This window comes from Primulina tabacum, chromosome 13 (assembly GCF_025594145.1).
Source record: "Primulina tabacum isolate GXHZ01 chromosome 13, ASM2559414v2, whole genome shotgun sequence".
NCBI lineage: Eukaryota > Viridiplantae > Streptophyta > Magnoliopsida > Lamiales > Gesneriaceae > Primulina > Primulina tabacum.
Genome location: NC_134562.1, coordinates 38,024,278 through 38,039,450, shown reverse-complemented (window position 1 = coordinate 38,039,450; position 15,173 = coordinate 38,024,278). Strand labels below are relative to the sequence as shown.

Here is a 15,173-nt window from a genome sequence, read left to right as displayed (position 1 = left end):
TCTACAGATTTCACGATGTCATAAAAATAACCAGAGAAGATATGCAATCTCAAGGAGATTTTACATTTTTAAAAATAGATAAATTGAACATTTGATAATGATTGTTTTTTTAGGTTGAAGAGAGTAGTGATAAAATGAGATCTCGAATTCAAGATTTTTTTCTCAAATTCGGGAATTTTAGTGTCATATATATGAATTATAGGTCATCTACAATATTGAATGTTACTTTGATAATTTAACGCCAATTTTTCCACTGTTATCTATTTCTTTTTTTATATATAGATATAGATGTATATGTGTCATTATATACTTTAAATATGTTTTTGAAAAAGGCATAAGCAAAGGGTAGAAATCGCCGCCCACGTAAGAAGTCCAGATGGTGGAAAAAAAGTCAGAAGTGGGTGGAGAAAACTATGAGCAAACAATAAATATCACCAATTGACCCCTCTTGTTCTTTCTCTATGCGTTTGCAATTTCGATGCATTGTAACATAGACTTCTTTTTCAAGACAGCAAACACACGGAGAAATTCACGGAGTTGGTCAAAACAGTTGTACTGAATCTATAAGAAAATATGGCATCATCAATCACTGTAAAAGAAACCATGCAATATCATAAATTATACTTTTTAAAGTAATATATTCTCATCGAACATCATTTATTCATTCTGTAATTTATACTAAAATTATCGTCTAGTAATCTAACGAAATTCAATTTAAACAATAACAAAGAAACAGTAAAGTTGTTATTGTAATTTTTAAAACTATCGATGTATATTTGTCTCTTTGATATGAATATATAAAGAATTACACATACCATTCAGATATTCTTGGACTTAAAAGAGCGTCCTGTGTTACATAGCCTTTAAGAAACATTAGTTCTAAGAAATACTAATATGCAAACATGCATGTACTGAGTCGAACCAAAGAGCATTGTAGTTGAAATTATTTGATCTAACTATTTTTTACACGGATTCTCTAGACCCTTGAAAACCGCCAAGCTCTTTGCTGCCAGGTATTGTTCCGCTTCACCTTGATTTTTTACTTCGCATTCCCATTCGCGACTTTGCAAATCTAGATTTTCGGTTAAGAGAAATCGGTCACTGTCACACAAACAACAGATAAGGAACCGGAGAAGTAATTCTGATAAATAATCAAGAAATAACAAGTGGCGGATGAACAGATGAGGAACAAGTTTAAAGGATACTCCAGCCGCATCCCTTCACCAGATGTTGAGGAATAAAGAACAGTGCCTTGTAAACGATTTAAAGCCTCTGTTGAGCAGGCAGTGTCCTGAGTTTAGGAGCATTCATTCAGTTTCTTTCCTCGAAATAGGGTACAAAAGAAAATTAGGTAGACTCGATGACTATCTGCATTATAATTTACCAGAGTTCATCTTATTGAAATGTACCTGAAAGTCTACAAATGACACTGGAGCTCCATACGTGCTCTGCATCTTCAATTTTAAGAATCCGTGACATCTATATCAGACCAAATAAAGATATATTTTTTTTTATAAAATGCTATTATCATCAAATCGACAACTCTTTAAAAGATATTCTACAAACCTCGAAAACACATGCGTCAGCTCTTCCTCTGAGCAGCTTGGACCCAAATTAGCCACAAAGTTGGTTGGACACGGAGTATTGCTCTGCAAATAATTTGGAAAAATTATAATAAAGTTGCACAAGCAACCCTGAAAATTCTATACTTTATACTATCTGGCATGTAATTATTGCATAGGAGAGATTAGTTCGTTTTCAAGGAACTTGAAAAAAAAAACTTTGGAAGCAACACTCACGGATTTTGCAGCCGCATTCACCGATCCACCATCAACACTTCCAAAACTGGAACATGACAAAGAATAAAGTTAGTAGAGCCACTCTGTTATCAGCATGCTAGACTATCAAAGAACTCTCAACTCAAGGAAATAGGGCACAATGCAAGTACTTCTGCTTTGCCCTAGACCTTTCAGCCAGAAGTAATCATTAAGGTAGGTACAACACGCAAATTGAAGCAATCACTTCCAAGTAAAATTGTGCATAAGTAGTGCAGATGACCTTTGTGTGGAAGGATAACCAATCGTGTTGTAAGCAGAATTACCGATTCCAGGCATGTGAATGCTGTCTACACCTGCTAGTGCCCAAGCGTGCAAACATGTGTAGAGTGAGATCTTAGAACAGTGTCCTCCATGTGACTAACTAACTACGCCTTAAAAGAGAACAGGTAAGGACCTTTCAACCAGTAATATTTTCTTTTTCTTTTTTTTTTTTAAAAAAGTACAATTTTAAAAAATACAGGAAATAATCCTTACAAGCACCTGCAATTCACATTATACACCTTCAACAGGAGACTGTTAATATGTACTACACAAACCTACGACACATTCTTACCAGGATCATAGCTCCTCTCAAAAGTAGAAGATCCTTTTAGTCTCTTTTCTGAACTTTGTCCCTCGTCATCTGATTTTTCAGGGTCGTGATTTCACAATATCAGCTACTAGCCAACAATCATGGGGACCAAGGAAAAAAGCACAAAAGGAGACCGCACTCAACTAGAAATCTACCTGATCTGTAGCGCTTTGACCTAGAATTAGATTTTGCGAGGTCAATATACAGAGTAGAACCTTTTTCAAGATAAAAAACAATCCCCCTGAAAAAACGATTTCAAGGAAAAATCCAATAGATCATGGTCCTTAAGTAGAACATTAAATATATAATTATTCAGCTAACTACAAACAATTAATTTTAATGAAGTGGTTCTCTTTTCAAGTTGAGTGAAGTCTGAAGTGGCTCTTTAACTTCTTATTTGAGAATTGGCCCATCATCTTTCCTTTACACACCTCATTTCACTTAACAAATGAATCGTGGTGTTGGAAATAGAAGGAAGACTACAGGAGCCAAGCAAAGGATCTTATACAATATGAAGTTCTTGAATGTAGAGAAAATTTCAATGACGGTCGGCGGCTCGCGTACCAAGCGTAGGCTCGTCATACTCAAACTAAAATTCATGGCCAAACAGATGACTTTTTAACTTAGCGCTGTCCATTTGGCTCACCAAAGATTTGTCAACTTAAGCTTTTAACAAAATCTTTCAACGGGATCAAAGATCTTTTCACTATTCAATTACAGCATGTAAGAGTCAACATAAAAATTATCCTTGTATATAAAGTTTACACCACGAATCTTGACAAAACAAGTTAAAGAGTTCATTACGTGCATATCATAAGTTTAAAATTGACAGAATTTGCAACTGCTGTGACTGAAAATTCACGAGAAGTCTTACACTCAGTGCCTGCAACGCCATAACTGCTGACTGCTGGTCCACAAATGTTGCAAAAGCAAATGGCTGGAAACACATAAATCAGGTAGCATTAGGCATTTTCAGAAAAAGAGAAGAAATTACTGTTTGATATAACACAAGTCGAGGTTCAAAAAATCAAAATGCTGAAACAATTCCAGCTAATTCAAATTAACGAGAAATAAATCAGTTTGAAAGAAAATAATTCCTAGAAAAATAGTAATCAACAGATAAGTAAATAAAAAGCTCTAATATTACAGCTAGGGAACCCAACAGACACCTGACACCATACAAAATCAAAATTAGCCAAGCAACGTTTCTACGGACTTCTCGCATGCCTAAATAAAATAAGATATAAGCCAGATAAAACAAGATCCCAAAAAGGAAGTCCAAAAGATAAAACTGGTGAAAGACTCTAATTCAAGCAATAAGCTACCAATCTCAGGTACCCGACACAGTTAATATATACATAATAAAAACAAAAAAATATCGCAAAGTTATTAAATGAATCACAAACTGGCTCGCTCTTCCCAAATTTTAACGACCATAATTTAAGCTCATTCGGCTCCTAATCCCCTTGCTTTATTCGTTTAGCATACGTAGGTAGTGGAATCCACAAAACTTCTCCAACCAGCAAGCCACTAAAACAAAATCCTAGATGCCATTTAAAAAGTTGGACACAGTAGGTGGAATCGATACATTAATTTTTTTAATAAAATAAAAATATTCAAGTTAAGCATAAAAAAAGCGAATGCTGAACTACTTCTACGAAGCATAAATCCATACAGGTCATGCATACCTGACTATTATGTTAGGTGAGTGGGGCCAATGTATTTATTACTAAACGGATCAAATTTGAAAACTCTATTGGTGGCAAGCAGAAAAGGAAAAACTTTTCTTTTGTTCGTACGGAGAATTGCACCTATAAATAAGTGCGTCCTCCGTATTGTTTAATCATCCCATTCATAAGCTTTTAAGCTTTAGAAAACAAAGACTTGTGAGTATCTCTTGTGTGAGTTAGAGAAAATATTTTTTCTCGGTTATACTCGGGTTGGGAGTGTGAGATATTTAGTGTATTGTTGTATACACTTGTTGTAATATTTTTCCTGTTATAAAAGATCTGCAGTAGCTCCGTGGATGTAGCCTATTTTGGGTGAACCACATAAATCGTTGTGTTCTTGTTGATTGATTATTTTATTCCGCAATTTGGGTACTGTATTATCTTCGTGGTCGGCATCGCTTCGGGGTAATTTCCCAACAACTGGTATCAGAACCTTGTTGTGAAAATTCTTAAAAATTCTGAGTATACTCTGTGGTTGCAGCTTTGTCTGATCTTCCACATCAGAAAAGATTTTTTTAGATTTTTTTGCTAAGGCTAGAGAAGTGATGGCCGGAGATGATGGATCGGGACATGGTATCAACAAGTTCGATGGAACAGATTTTTCGTTCTGGCGGTTACAGATAAGAGATTATTTGTACAGTAAGAAGCTGCATCAACCTCTATCAGGAAAGAAACCGGAAAAGATGGGGGATGAAGACTGGGAGCTCCTTGACCGACAGGTTTTAGGTGTCATACGATTGACCCTAACAAAGAACGTGGCGCATAACGTGGCGGAGGCCAAAACCACGGAGGAGATGATGTCCATTTTGTCGGACATGTACGAAAAGCCATCGACAAATAATAAAGTACATCTCATGAAAAAGTTATTCAACTTGAAGATGGGAGAAGGTGCTTCGGTGGCAAAACACATAAATGAATTCAACACGATTGTCTCCCAGCTGACATCAGTGGACATCAAATTTGATGATGAGATTCGGGCACTTATTCTTCTGGCGTCTTTACCAGACAATTGGGAACCGATGCGGGCAGCGGTTAGCAACTCTGTTGGAAAAGGGAAACTACAACTCAATGATGTTAGAGATCAAATCCTTGCTGAAGAAGTTCGCAGGAAAGACTCGGGTGAAGCAACATCATCGAGATCTGCTCTAAATCTTGATAACAGAGGAAGAGGCAGGAGTGGTGAAAGGAGTTCCAACCGATGGCGCGGGTAGATCCAAATCAAGAAATGGAAAAGACAAAAACATCTTTGAAAAGAATATGAAGTGTTGGAGCTGTGGTGAGACTGGTCACCTGAAAAAGAACTGCAGATCAACGAAGAATAATGCAAATGCTGTCACTGAGGAAGTACATGATGCTCTTCTATTATCAATGGAAAGCCCTGTTGATTCTTGGGTTATGGACTCGGGAGCTTCGTTTCATACCACTGGTGATCGCGATGTATTTGATAATTACATCGCTGGAGATTACAGAAAAGTTTTCCTGGCTGATGGAAAACCCTTGGAAATTGTTGGTATGGGTGATGTACGAATGAAGATGTCAAATGGATCTGTCTGGAAAATCAACAAAGTCAGACATGTACCAAAATTGACACGCAATCTGATCTCGGTGGGACAGCTCGATGATGAAGGCCACAATGTGACTTTCGGTGATGGTTCCTGGAAAGTGAACAAAGGAGCCATGATTGTTGCTCGAGGAAAGAAAACTGGAACATTGTATATGACTTCCAGTTGCAGAGACACACTAGCAGCTGTGGATGCTGGAGCCAATTCAAGTCTATGGCATTATAGACTTGGACATATGAGTGAGAAGGGAATGAAAATGTTGGTGTCAAAAGAAAAGCTACCAGAATTAAAGACTGTTGAACACCAACTATGTGAAAGTTGTATCCTTGGAAAGCAAAAGAAAGTGAGCTTTTCAAAAGGCGGTAGAGAACCAAAAGCAACAAAGTTGGAGCTGGTTCATACTGATGTATGGGGATCATCTCCTGTGACATCCCTTGGAGGCTCGAGATACTATGTCACATTCATTGACGATTCGAGTAGAAAAGTTTGGGTTTATTTTCTGAAAAATAAATCTGATGTTTACGAGACCTTTAAAAGGTGGAAAGCCATGGTGGAAAATGAGACCAACTTGAAGGTGAAGTGCTTACGGTCTGACAATGGTGGAGAATATGAAGATGATGAGTTTAAAAAATATTGTGCACAGAACGGGATCAAGATGGGGAAAATCATTCCTGGTACACCTCAACAGAATGGTGTAGCTGAAAGGATGAACAGGACCCTGAATGAACGAGCACGGAGCATGAGATTGCATTCTGGATTGCCAAAATCATTCTGGGTTGATGCTGTTAACACTGCAGCATATCTGATCAACAGAGGACCTTCGATACCGCTTGACTGCAGAATACCCAAAGAGGTATGGAGCGGCAAAGAAGTAAACCTTTCTTTCTTGAAAGTGTTTGGATGTCTATCATATGTTCATATTGATTCAGCAAGCAGAACAAAACTTGATCCGAAATCAAAGAAGTGCTTCTTTATTGGTTATGGAGATAATGAGTTTGGTTATCGTTTCTGGGATGACCAAAATCGGAAGATCATTCGGAGCAGGGATGTAATATTTAATGAGCAACTTCTGTACAAAGACAAGTCAAACATTGGAGCTGGAGATGAATGTCCTGAAATCAAGAAGACTGATGAAGTGCCATTGACATATATTCCTGTGAATGAATTGAAAACCAGTAACCAGGAAGATGAAGAAGAAACTGCACAAGACGATGACCCACAAACTCCGGTGATTGAACTCAGGAGATCTTTGAGAACCATCAAACCACCTAAGAGATACTCCCCTGCACTTCACTATATTTTGCTGACAGACAAAGGTGAACCGGAGACCTATGAAGAGGCAATGCAAAATGATGATTCAACCAAGTGGGAGTTGGCCATGGAGGATGAGATGGATTCACTGTCATCCAATCAGACGTGGGAGTTGACAGAACTTCCACAAGGCAAAAAGGCGTTACATAACAAGTGGGTGTACCGGTTAAAAGAAGAGCATGATGGTAGCAAGCGGTACAAGGCAAGACTTGTTGTAAAAGGCTTCCAACAACGGGAAGGAATTGATTACACCGAAATTTTCTCTCCAGTGGTTAAATTAACCACTATCAGGACAGTACTTGGACTAGTGGCGAAGGAAGACTTACATTTGGAGCAGTTGGATGTAAAGACTGCGTTTCTTCACGGTGACCTAGATGAAGAAATTTATATGAAGCAGCCACAGGGCTTTGAAGTACGGGGAAAAGAGAGAATGGTGTGCAAACTTCAGAAGAGCTTGTACGGTCTCAAACAAGCTCCAAGACAGTGGTACAAGAAGTTTGATGGATTCATGAGTGAAAATGGTTTCCTAAGGTGTCAAGCTGATCACTGCTGTTATGTGAAAAAGTTTGACGGTTCTTATATCATACTACTTCTATATGTAGATGATATGCTGAATAACTCTCTCTGATTGAACATCTGTCTGAGGGTTAAAAGCTGTGCTACACAACAACTTCGTACCCATAGCTGAATGCAGACTCTTCCAAAATGAGGAAGTGAATCTCGGATCTCTGTCAGAAACAATAGAGACTGGGATACCGTGCAATCGGACTATCTCACGGATATATAACTCGGCATACTGAATCATCGAGAAAGTTGTCTTAATAGGCAAGAAATGCGCTGACTTGGTAAGACGATCAACAATCACCCATATAGCATTCGAACCTCTAGCCGACTTCGGTAAACCAACCACGAAATCCATGTTAATGTTCTCCCACTTCCACTCGGGAATGGGAAGTGGCTTGAGTAAGCCGGCTTATCTCTGATGTTCGGCTTTCACAAGTTGACAAGTCAAACACTCGGATACAAATCTCCGGATCTCTCTCTTCATACCGGGCCACCAATATAACATCTGCAGATCCTTGTACATCTTCGTACTCCCATGATGAATAGAGTACGGGGACATATAGGCCTCAACTAATATGTCTGTTACGAATCTAGAAAGACTGAAAATATACATAAATTTCATGGTATCATGTTTAATTATTTTATATTTGACAGATTTCTTTTGTCAGAAGTAGCATTAAGACCAATAAATTTAGTTCTGTTGCTAAAATCCAGGATTTGGATGACACTGCAATACGTTACAATTTGGTTGCGATTAACTGTGAGTGTTTTGTTAGACAATGTTGTGGTGTGGTGTGGTCTGGTGTTTAATATTTTCTTTGAAAGTTGAAGGATACTGCTTTCAAGTTTGAGTGATAGATGAGCTACATTTAGCAGAACAATCGTGAAAAGTTTGAGCCCTTTGTTGAAGATGAAGTCCCATTTGATGAATACTGTCGGGCTATTCGAGAGGATGGCGCTTGGGCCGGAAATGTGGAATTGCAAGCAGCTTCTCTTGTGATGCGCATTAACATATGCATTCACAGAGTACGATATGTTTACTTTGTAAATATAAAGAATTCTTTAACAGTTTCAACTGATTAATTGATGATAAACTTTCCTGAAAGTGCTCAATTTTTTAATAGCAGCAATGTGTTTGTGATGCCAAGTTATGCTGTATATCGATTAGACTTTGTAGATTTGTCAGGAATTCACATTTCATTGTGCAGCACATGTCACCTCGCTGGTACATACAGAATTTTGATATGCATGCCGTTCGGATGATTCATCTGTAAGTACTCTCCATTTCAGGTTATCTTCTTGATTATCTTCAATATAATACCCTTCAATGAACAATTTTCTGCTCAATTATATGGTTTAGCTACGTGATAAATGTGGATTTCTTTTTAATTGTTATCTCCCTTCATTTGGCTCATTAAATGTTTTGACTGACTTGTTTGATCGGTGTAATCAAAATGCAGTTTCTTAGAACAGAGATAAACCCGTTATCCTTATCAACCATAAAAACACGACCTGAAAAATCTGAGAATAAACAAATGAAGATACTTTGGTTTTGGTCATGTGACTTTAGGGTGTTGACGTTCCATAGTTCTGACACATTTACGTGAACATTTTTTAGTTGTGGATAAACTTGAATATGAGTAAGTCGTGTTCGTTAATTTTCACTCAATGCCGCAATTAACTAAGCATCCACATGCCTTGTTTTTCTTTCTGCAATTTCGACCATCTGTCTTCTTCAGCAAACTTTGCAATCAAGTTTCCAAGCCTTATTATACCGTGCTTTTGTTTTTCTCTCTCATAGAGGGATAAGAAAAAGATAGTAACTGAACATGCATTGCTTTTTGAGGATGATCTTATTTCTTCCCCTCAACTTAATCATCATTTCGCAGTTCATATCATGATGGAGAGCATTACAATAGTTTGCGCTCAGAGGATGATGATTGCTCTGGGCCAGCTAAGCCAATTGTTATCAAGGTTTCTCACATTTTAGTATTGAAAGCGCTTACATAATTTTTAGCAAATTTATATCTGTAGTGTATACTTCTGTATCTAGAATTCTAATAACTCCTACCTATATAAAAAGGGTGATGCTGATCTTTCAGCAAAATCCAAGCAACCAAAAGTAGCTGCCACGAAGTCTAAACATGATGGTGTGGGGAAAGTTATGCGTGTGGAATCCATTGCCTTGGTAAAGTATGGAAGTGGATGCGGAGATACAAGCAAACTAGAACAGGTAATTCCTGGGAATATATGAATCACCCTTGTCATTACATGACAACTGGAAGTGAAGCCAATAAGAACTTCCCCATATTTTTTCTAGAATGGGCATATGACACACATGATTGGTGATCTTGTAACAAGTTTCTTTTGATTCATTCTAGGCCCTGAAAGAAGCGCGTGGTGATGTTGATGCTGCTATAGAAAATCTTACAGCAGAACAAGAATCTGTAGATCAGCAAATTTCTCATGATGAACTCAGCCATTCAGTGAAAAATTCATGTGGTAATATCCGGGCAATCTTTTCCATGCCTCTGCTGATATCCAGTTTCTTGATTTTTGTTGTGCACCTTGAATATTGTATCCCATCTGAAGGGATAACTGAGGATTATATGTTTGTTTATTCACATTAGGGTTTTTGTGAAGACTTTGGATTTCAAAAGTGCTTCCAATCTATGGCTACCATATCTTTTGGAGCAGTTGGGTTTTAGTTTCTTCTTTTTCTTTAAGCAACATTTTGCATGAGTGCTTGACTCCCCCTTCCCATGAAGTTAACAATATATCTTGTCTGCAAATGCTGTCTTGAAATCTGACTCCTGGTGTCAGTATTCAAAGAAAGCCATGGTGGAAAATGAGACCAACTTGAAGGTGAAGTGCTTACGGTCTGACAATGGTGGAGAATATGAAGATGATGAGTTTAAAAAATATTGTGCACAGAACGAGATCAAGATGAAGAAAACCATTCCTGGTACACCTCAACAGAATGGTGTAGCTGAAAGGATGAACAGGACCCTGAATGAACGAGCACGGAGCATGAGATTGCATTCTGGATTGCCAAAATCATTCTGGGTTGATGCTGTTAACACTGCAGCATATCTGATCAACAGAGGACCTTCGATACCGCTTGACTGCAGAATACCCAAAGAGGTATGGAGCGGCAAAGAAGTAAACCTTTCTTTCTTGAAAGTGTTTGGATGTCTATCATATGTTCATATTGATTCAGCAAGCAGAACAAAACTTGATCCGAAATCAAAGAAGTGCTTCTTTATTGGTTATGGAGATAATGAGTTTGGTTATCGTTTCTGGGATGACCAAAATCGGAAGATCATTCGGAGCAGGGATGTAATATTTAATGAGCAACTTCTGTACAAAGACAAGTCAGACATTGGAGCTGGAGATGAATGTCCTGAAATCAAGAAGACTGATGAAGTGCCATTGACATATATTCCTGTGAATGAATTGAAAACCAGTAACCAGGAAGATGAAGAAGAAACTGCACAAGACGATGACCCACAAACTCCGGTGATTGAACTCAGGAGATCTTTGAGAACCATCAAACCACCTAAGAGATACTCCCCTGCACTTCACTATATTTTGCTGACAGACAAAGGTGAACCGGAGACCTATGAAGAGGCAATGCAAAATGATGATTCAACCAAGTGGGAGTTGGCCATGGAGGATGAGATGGATTCACTGTCATCCAATCAGACGTGGGAGTTGACAGAACTTCCACAAGGCAAAAAGGCGTTACATAACAAGTGGGTGTACCGGTTAAAAGAAGAGCATGATGGTAGCAAGCGGTACAAGGCAAGACTTGTTGTAAAAGGCTTCCAACAACGGGAAGGAATTGATTACACCGAAATTTTCTCTCCAGTGGTTAAATTAACCACTATCAGGACAGTACTTGGACTAGTGGCGAAGGAAGACTTACATTTGGAGCAGTTGGATGTAAAGACTACGTTTCTTCACGGTGACCTAGATGAAGAAATTTATATGAAGCAGCCACAGGGCTTTGAAGCACGGGGAAAAGAGAGAATGGTGTGCAAACTTCAGAAGAGCTTGTACGGTCTCAAACAAGCTCCAAGACAGTGGTACAAGAAGTTTGATGGATTCATGAGTGAAAATGGTTTCCTAAGGTGTCAAGCTGATCACTGCTGTTATGTGAAAAAGTTTGATGGTTCTTATATCATATTACTTTTATATGTAGATGATATGCTGATAGCTGGAGCTTGTCTGGAAGAAATTCATAAACTGAAAAAAGATTTATCAAAGGAATTTGCCATGAAAGATTTGGGTGCTGCAAAGCAAATCCTTGGAATGAGGATCTTAAGAGACCGGGTGAATGGATTCTTGAAGTTGTCTCAAGAAGAGTACGTGAAAAAGATGGTTAGCAGATTTAACATGGATGAAGCTAAACATGTGAGTACTCCTTGGGCTAGTCATTTCAAACTAACCAAAGCACAATCACCATCGACGGAGCAGGAGCAGGCTTATATGAATAAGGTTCCTTATGCTTCTGCTGTCGGAAGCCTCATGTATGCAATGGTATGTACAAGACCAGACATAGCACATGCAGTGGGAGTCGTGAGTAGGTTTATGAGTAATCCAGGAAAGCAACACTGGGAAGCAGTTAAGTGGATTCTCAGGTATTTGAAAGGTACTGCTAGTTGTTCTTTATGCTTCAGGAGGTCAAAATTGGGCTTACAGGGTTTTGTCGATGCCGATATGGGTGGTGACCTGGATGGCAGGAAAAGTACTACTGGATATGTGTTCACATTAGGTGGTACAGTTGTAAGCTGGGTGTCTAAGCTGCAAAAGATTGTTGCACTTTCGACTACTGAGGCTGAGTATGTTGCAGTTACAGAAGCGAGCAAGGAGATGATATGGTTGAGATCCTTTCTGGAAGAATTGGGTCAGAAGCTTGAAAATAGCACGTTACACTGTGATAGTCAGAGTGCTATTCATTTAGCAAAAAATCCTGTTTATCATGCTAGGACAAAGCATATACAGGTTAGGTACCATTTCATCAGATCAGTGCTGGAAGATGGAGTCTTGATGCTGGAGAAGATTACTGGAAGTAAAAATCCAGCTGATATGCTTACAAAGACGGTAACCATTGACAAACTGAAGTTGTGTTCAACTTCAGTCGGACTGCAAGTATGAAAAAGAAGATATGAGCTGCTGCACTCGTGATCTGAAGACATGATTGAAATCAAGTCTTCAAGTGGGAGAAATGTTAGGTGAGTGGGGCCAATGTATTTATTACTAAACGTGTCAAATTTGAAAACTCTATTGGTGGCCAGCAGAAAAGGAAAAAATTTTCTTTTGTTCATACGGAGAATTGCACCTATAAATAAGTGCGTCCTCCGTATTGTTTAATCATCTCATTCATAAGCTTTTAAGCTTTAGAAAACAAAGAGTTGTGAGTATCTCTTGTGTGAGTTAGAGAAAATATTTTTTCTCGGTTATACTCGGGTTGGGAGTGTGAGATATTTAGTGTATTGTTGTATACACTTGTTGTAATATTTCTCCTGTTATAAAAGATCTGCAGTAGCTCCGTGGACGTAGCCTATTTTGGGTGAACCACGTAAATCGTTGTGTTCTTGTTGATTGATTATTTTATTCCGCAATTTGGGTACTATATTATCTTCGTGGTCAGCATTGCTTCGGGGTAATTTCCCAACATATTAGATGAGGTAGGCGAGCGAAGGTTGGAGGACTGGTATACAGGGAATTCACGAAAAAGATTGTAAATTTCTCTAGGTTTTACATCTTCTGGAAAACCTGCGACGAAGAGTGTTCGCAGCTGATCGTTAGAGGACTGCGGATAGAGCGGGGAGGCGTAGGTGACAAATTGAGGTTGTACGTGAATTGGATGAGAAACAGCAGATGGAGGTTGATGATAGATCCCCGGAGGCGGAGGCGGAGGCGGGGTTGGCTGGTAATATGGGTGGTGGATTGGTGCCGCGTAGTAAGACGTCAGGTCGTCCATGGAAGTTCGAGTTCATCAAAGATCACCGGTCCCTAGCTTCAACCAACTTTTTAAATGGATCGATCTCCACTGGCCGGCCGGTCTGGGCCCTTTTCAAATCTATTAAATGCAGCGTTGAACATAAAAGCCCATTTATAAGGCCTAAAGCCCATAAATTAGGGAATTAGGAAAATGCTCACTATAAACTTGTGATTTAAGATCACTAAGCTTTTTTATCACACTCGGGAACACACACACACACACACACACACACACACACATGAGTAACAAATGAGATCACACATATCATTGTAGATATGCAACAGCTAAGTTTACTTCATTTGATGCTTAGCGTCCAGCACAAAGTTCTGTCGGAGTAGCCATACCCATTCATCGCCATCTTCGTCAGCTGAAGATTATTCATCATCTTCTTGATTAATTAATTTTCAGAACTAAATAATTTTAATGATGGCTTGTTACTGCCTTGAGGATCTTGCTGAGATTTACATATTTAATTGTTTTAATTAATTAATTAATATGATGAACCCTTTTTCCTGGGCGAATTATGTAAAAATAATAGTTCTTGGGATTCTAGCAAGCAATTTCTTTTATTTTTTGATAAGGATGTAATTTATATTCGTTTGCAATCATTTATCAGTACTTAATTATATTCAAGTCAATAAATAATTCATGTTGTTCAATATTCTTCTCCTATTTGTATCACTCACTTTTGGTCTTAGGGTGAACAATTGCAAATGTTGCTCAAGTCAGGAAGATTTTAGGCAAGTAATTAACTAAGTTGAGAATAACCCAAATAAAATTTTTTTACGAAATTGAGCAGATTTAGAGATGAAATTTAAATTAATATTCATTTTTAGTATAATTTTCGCTAGATATGAATTATATTCCGACCAGTACTTTAACTAGATAATGTAAGGAAATCGGATTTCAAACCTTCGTTGTGGATTGGTAACGTTAGGCCCCGAGTAAGTATTCTTGGTCTCGTAAATTGGCCCGATCCATGTTGCATTGAAAAAAAAAAAAAACCCTCGTTAATATCGGATCATTGATGGTTTGAAAGTATAATAACACCAACTTTTAAATTTAAGTACACTTGAAAAAAAAAAAAAAACTATTTTTTATTTGAAATTCATTGTCAAGTAAATTGGTCCAAACAAATCAATTAGGTTATATTTCGAAAATTTGAATTCCCTAGTTTCAAAATCCAAATATAACCTAATGTTAATTGCATTTATTCACACTCTATAGGGAGAAAAAGAAAAAAAAAAAAATTGTCAGCTAATTGATAAATGAACCGGAGAGATCCTGTTATTTTATATTTCATAGAAAGTAAATCCATTATTTTGTTGTAAGAATTAATTAATCTTATTTAACTTTTAATTACTACATATTATAATTTTCACTGCATTTAATAATCTCTATCATCGATCGATCTGAATCGGATCCAAGATAGAGTAAGTGAGGCGAGTCAAATGAATAATTTCTAAATTTTATGGGATAAAAATTTTATTATACTTCATCTGAAATTATAAATTAGATTCATTCATACGATCTTATTAAATTTCTCAATCGTCTCACTTGTCAAATTTACAAATACTCCCCCGATTA

The 15,173-nt window shown here is 37.8% G+C and overlaps 2 protein-coding genes across 9 annotated transcripts; one reads left to right on the top strand and one right to left on the bottom strand.

The window, feature by feature from the left end:
* Positions 1-761: 761 nt before the first annotated feature.
* LOC142522312 (uncharacterized) lies at positions 762-3,779 on the bottom strand. 7 transcript variants are annotated; one of them, XR_012814443.1, is made up of 9 exons: positions 3,284-3,778; positions 2,565-2,649; positions 2,392-2,460; positions 2,059-2,134; positions 1,800-1,845; positions 1,567-1,649; positions 1,410-1,479; positions 1,206-1,323; positions 762-1,072 (listed from the first exon to the last, which is right to left on the bottom strand). XR_012814443.1 is itself a non-coding variant. In XM_075625608.1 (9 exons), exons 1-9 carry the CDS (start codon positions 3,356-3,358, stop codon positions 1,027-1,029), a joined length of 636 nt encoding a protein of 211 aa, XP_075481723.1. In that variant the 5' UTR covers positions 3,359-3,762; the 3' UTR covers positions 763-1,026. The 7 variants fall into 7 exon arrangements, 5 of the variants coding, with proteins under 5 accessions (XP_075481726.1, XP_075481725.1, XP_075481721.1 ...); XR_012814442.1 differs by having other exon boundaries at positions 1,206-1,318; positions 3,284-3,770; XM_075625608.1 differs by having other exon boundaries at positions 763-1,072; positions 1,206-1,291; positions 3,284-3,762.
* Positions 3,780-8,194: 4,415 nt separating this feature from the next.
* On the top strand, positions 8,195-10,406 carry LOC142522313 (OVARIAN TUMOR DOMAIN-containing deubiquitinating enzyme 7-like). Of its 2 annotated transcripts, none has more exons than XM_075625613.1 (5): positions 8,195-8,602; positions 8,763-8,846; positions 9,466-9,550; positions 9,660-9,809; positions 9,958-10,406. In XM_075625613.1, exons 2-5 carry the CDS (start codon positions 8,788-8,790, stop codon positions 10,204-10,206), a joined length of 543 nt encoding a protein of 180 aa, XP_075481728.1. In that variant the 5' UTR covers positions 8,195-8,602; positions 8,763-8,787; the 3' UTR covers positions 10,207-10,406. The 2 variants fall into 2 exon arrangements, with proteins under 2 accessions (XP_075481728.1, XP_075481727.1); XM_075625612.1 differs by having other exon boundaries at positions 8,196-8,602; positions 8,785-8,846.
* Positions 10,407-15,173: the final 4,767 nt, after the last annotated feature.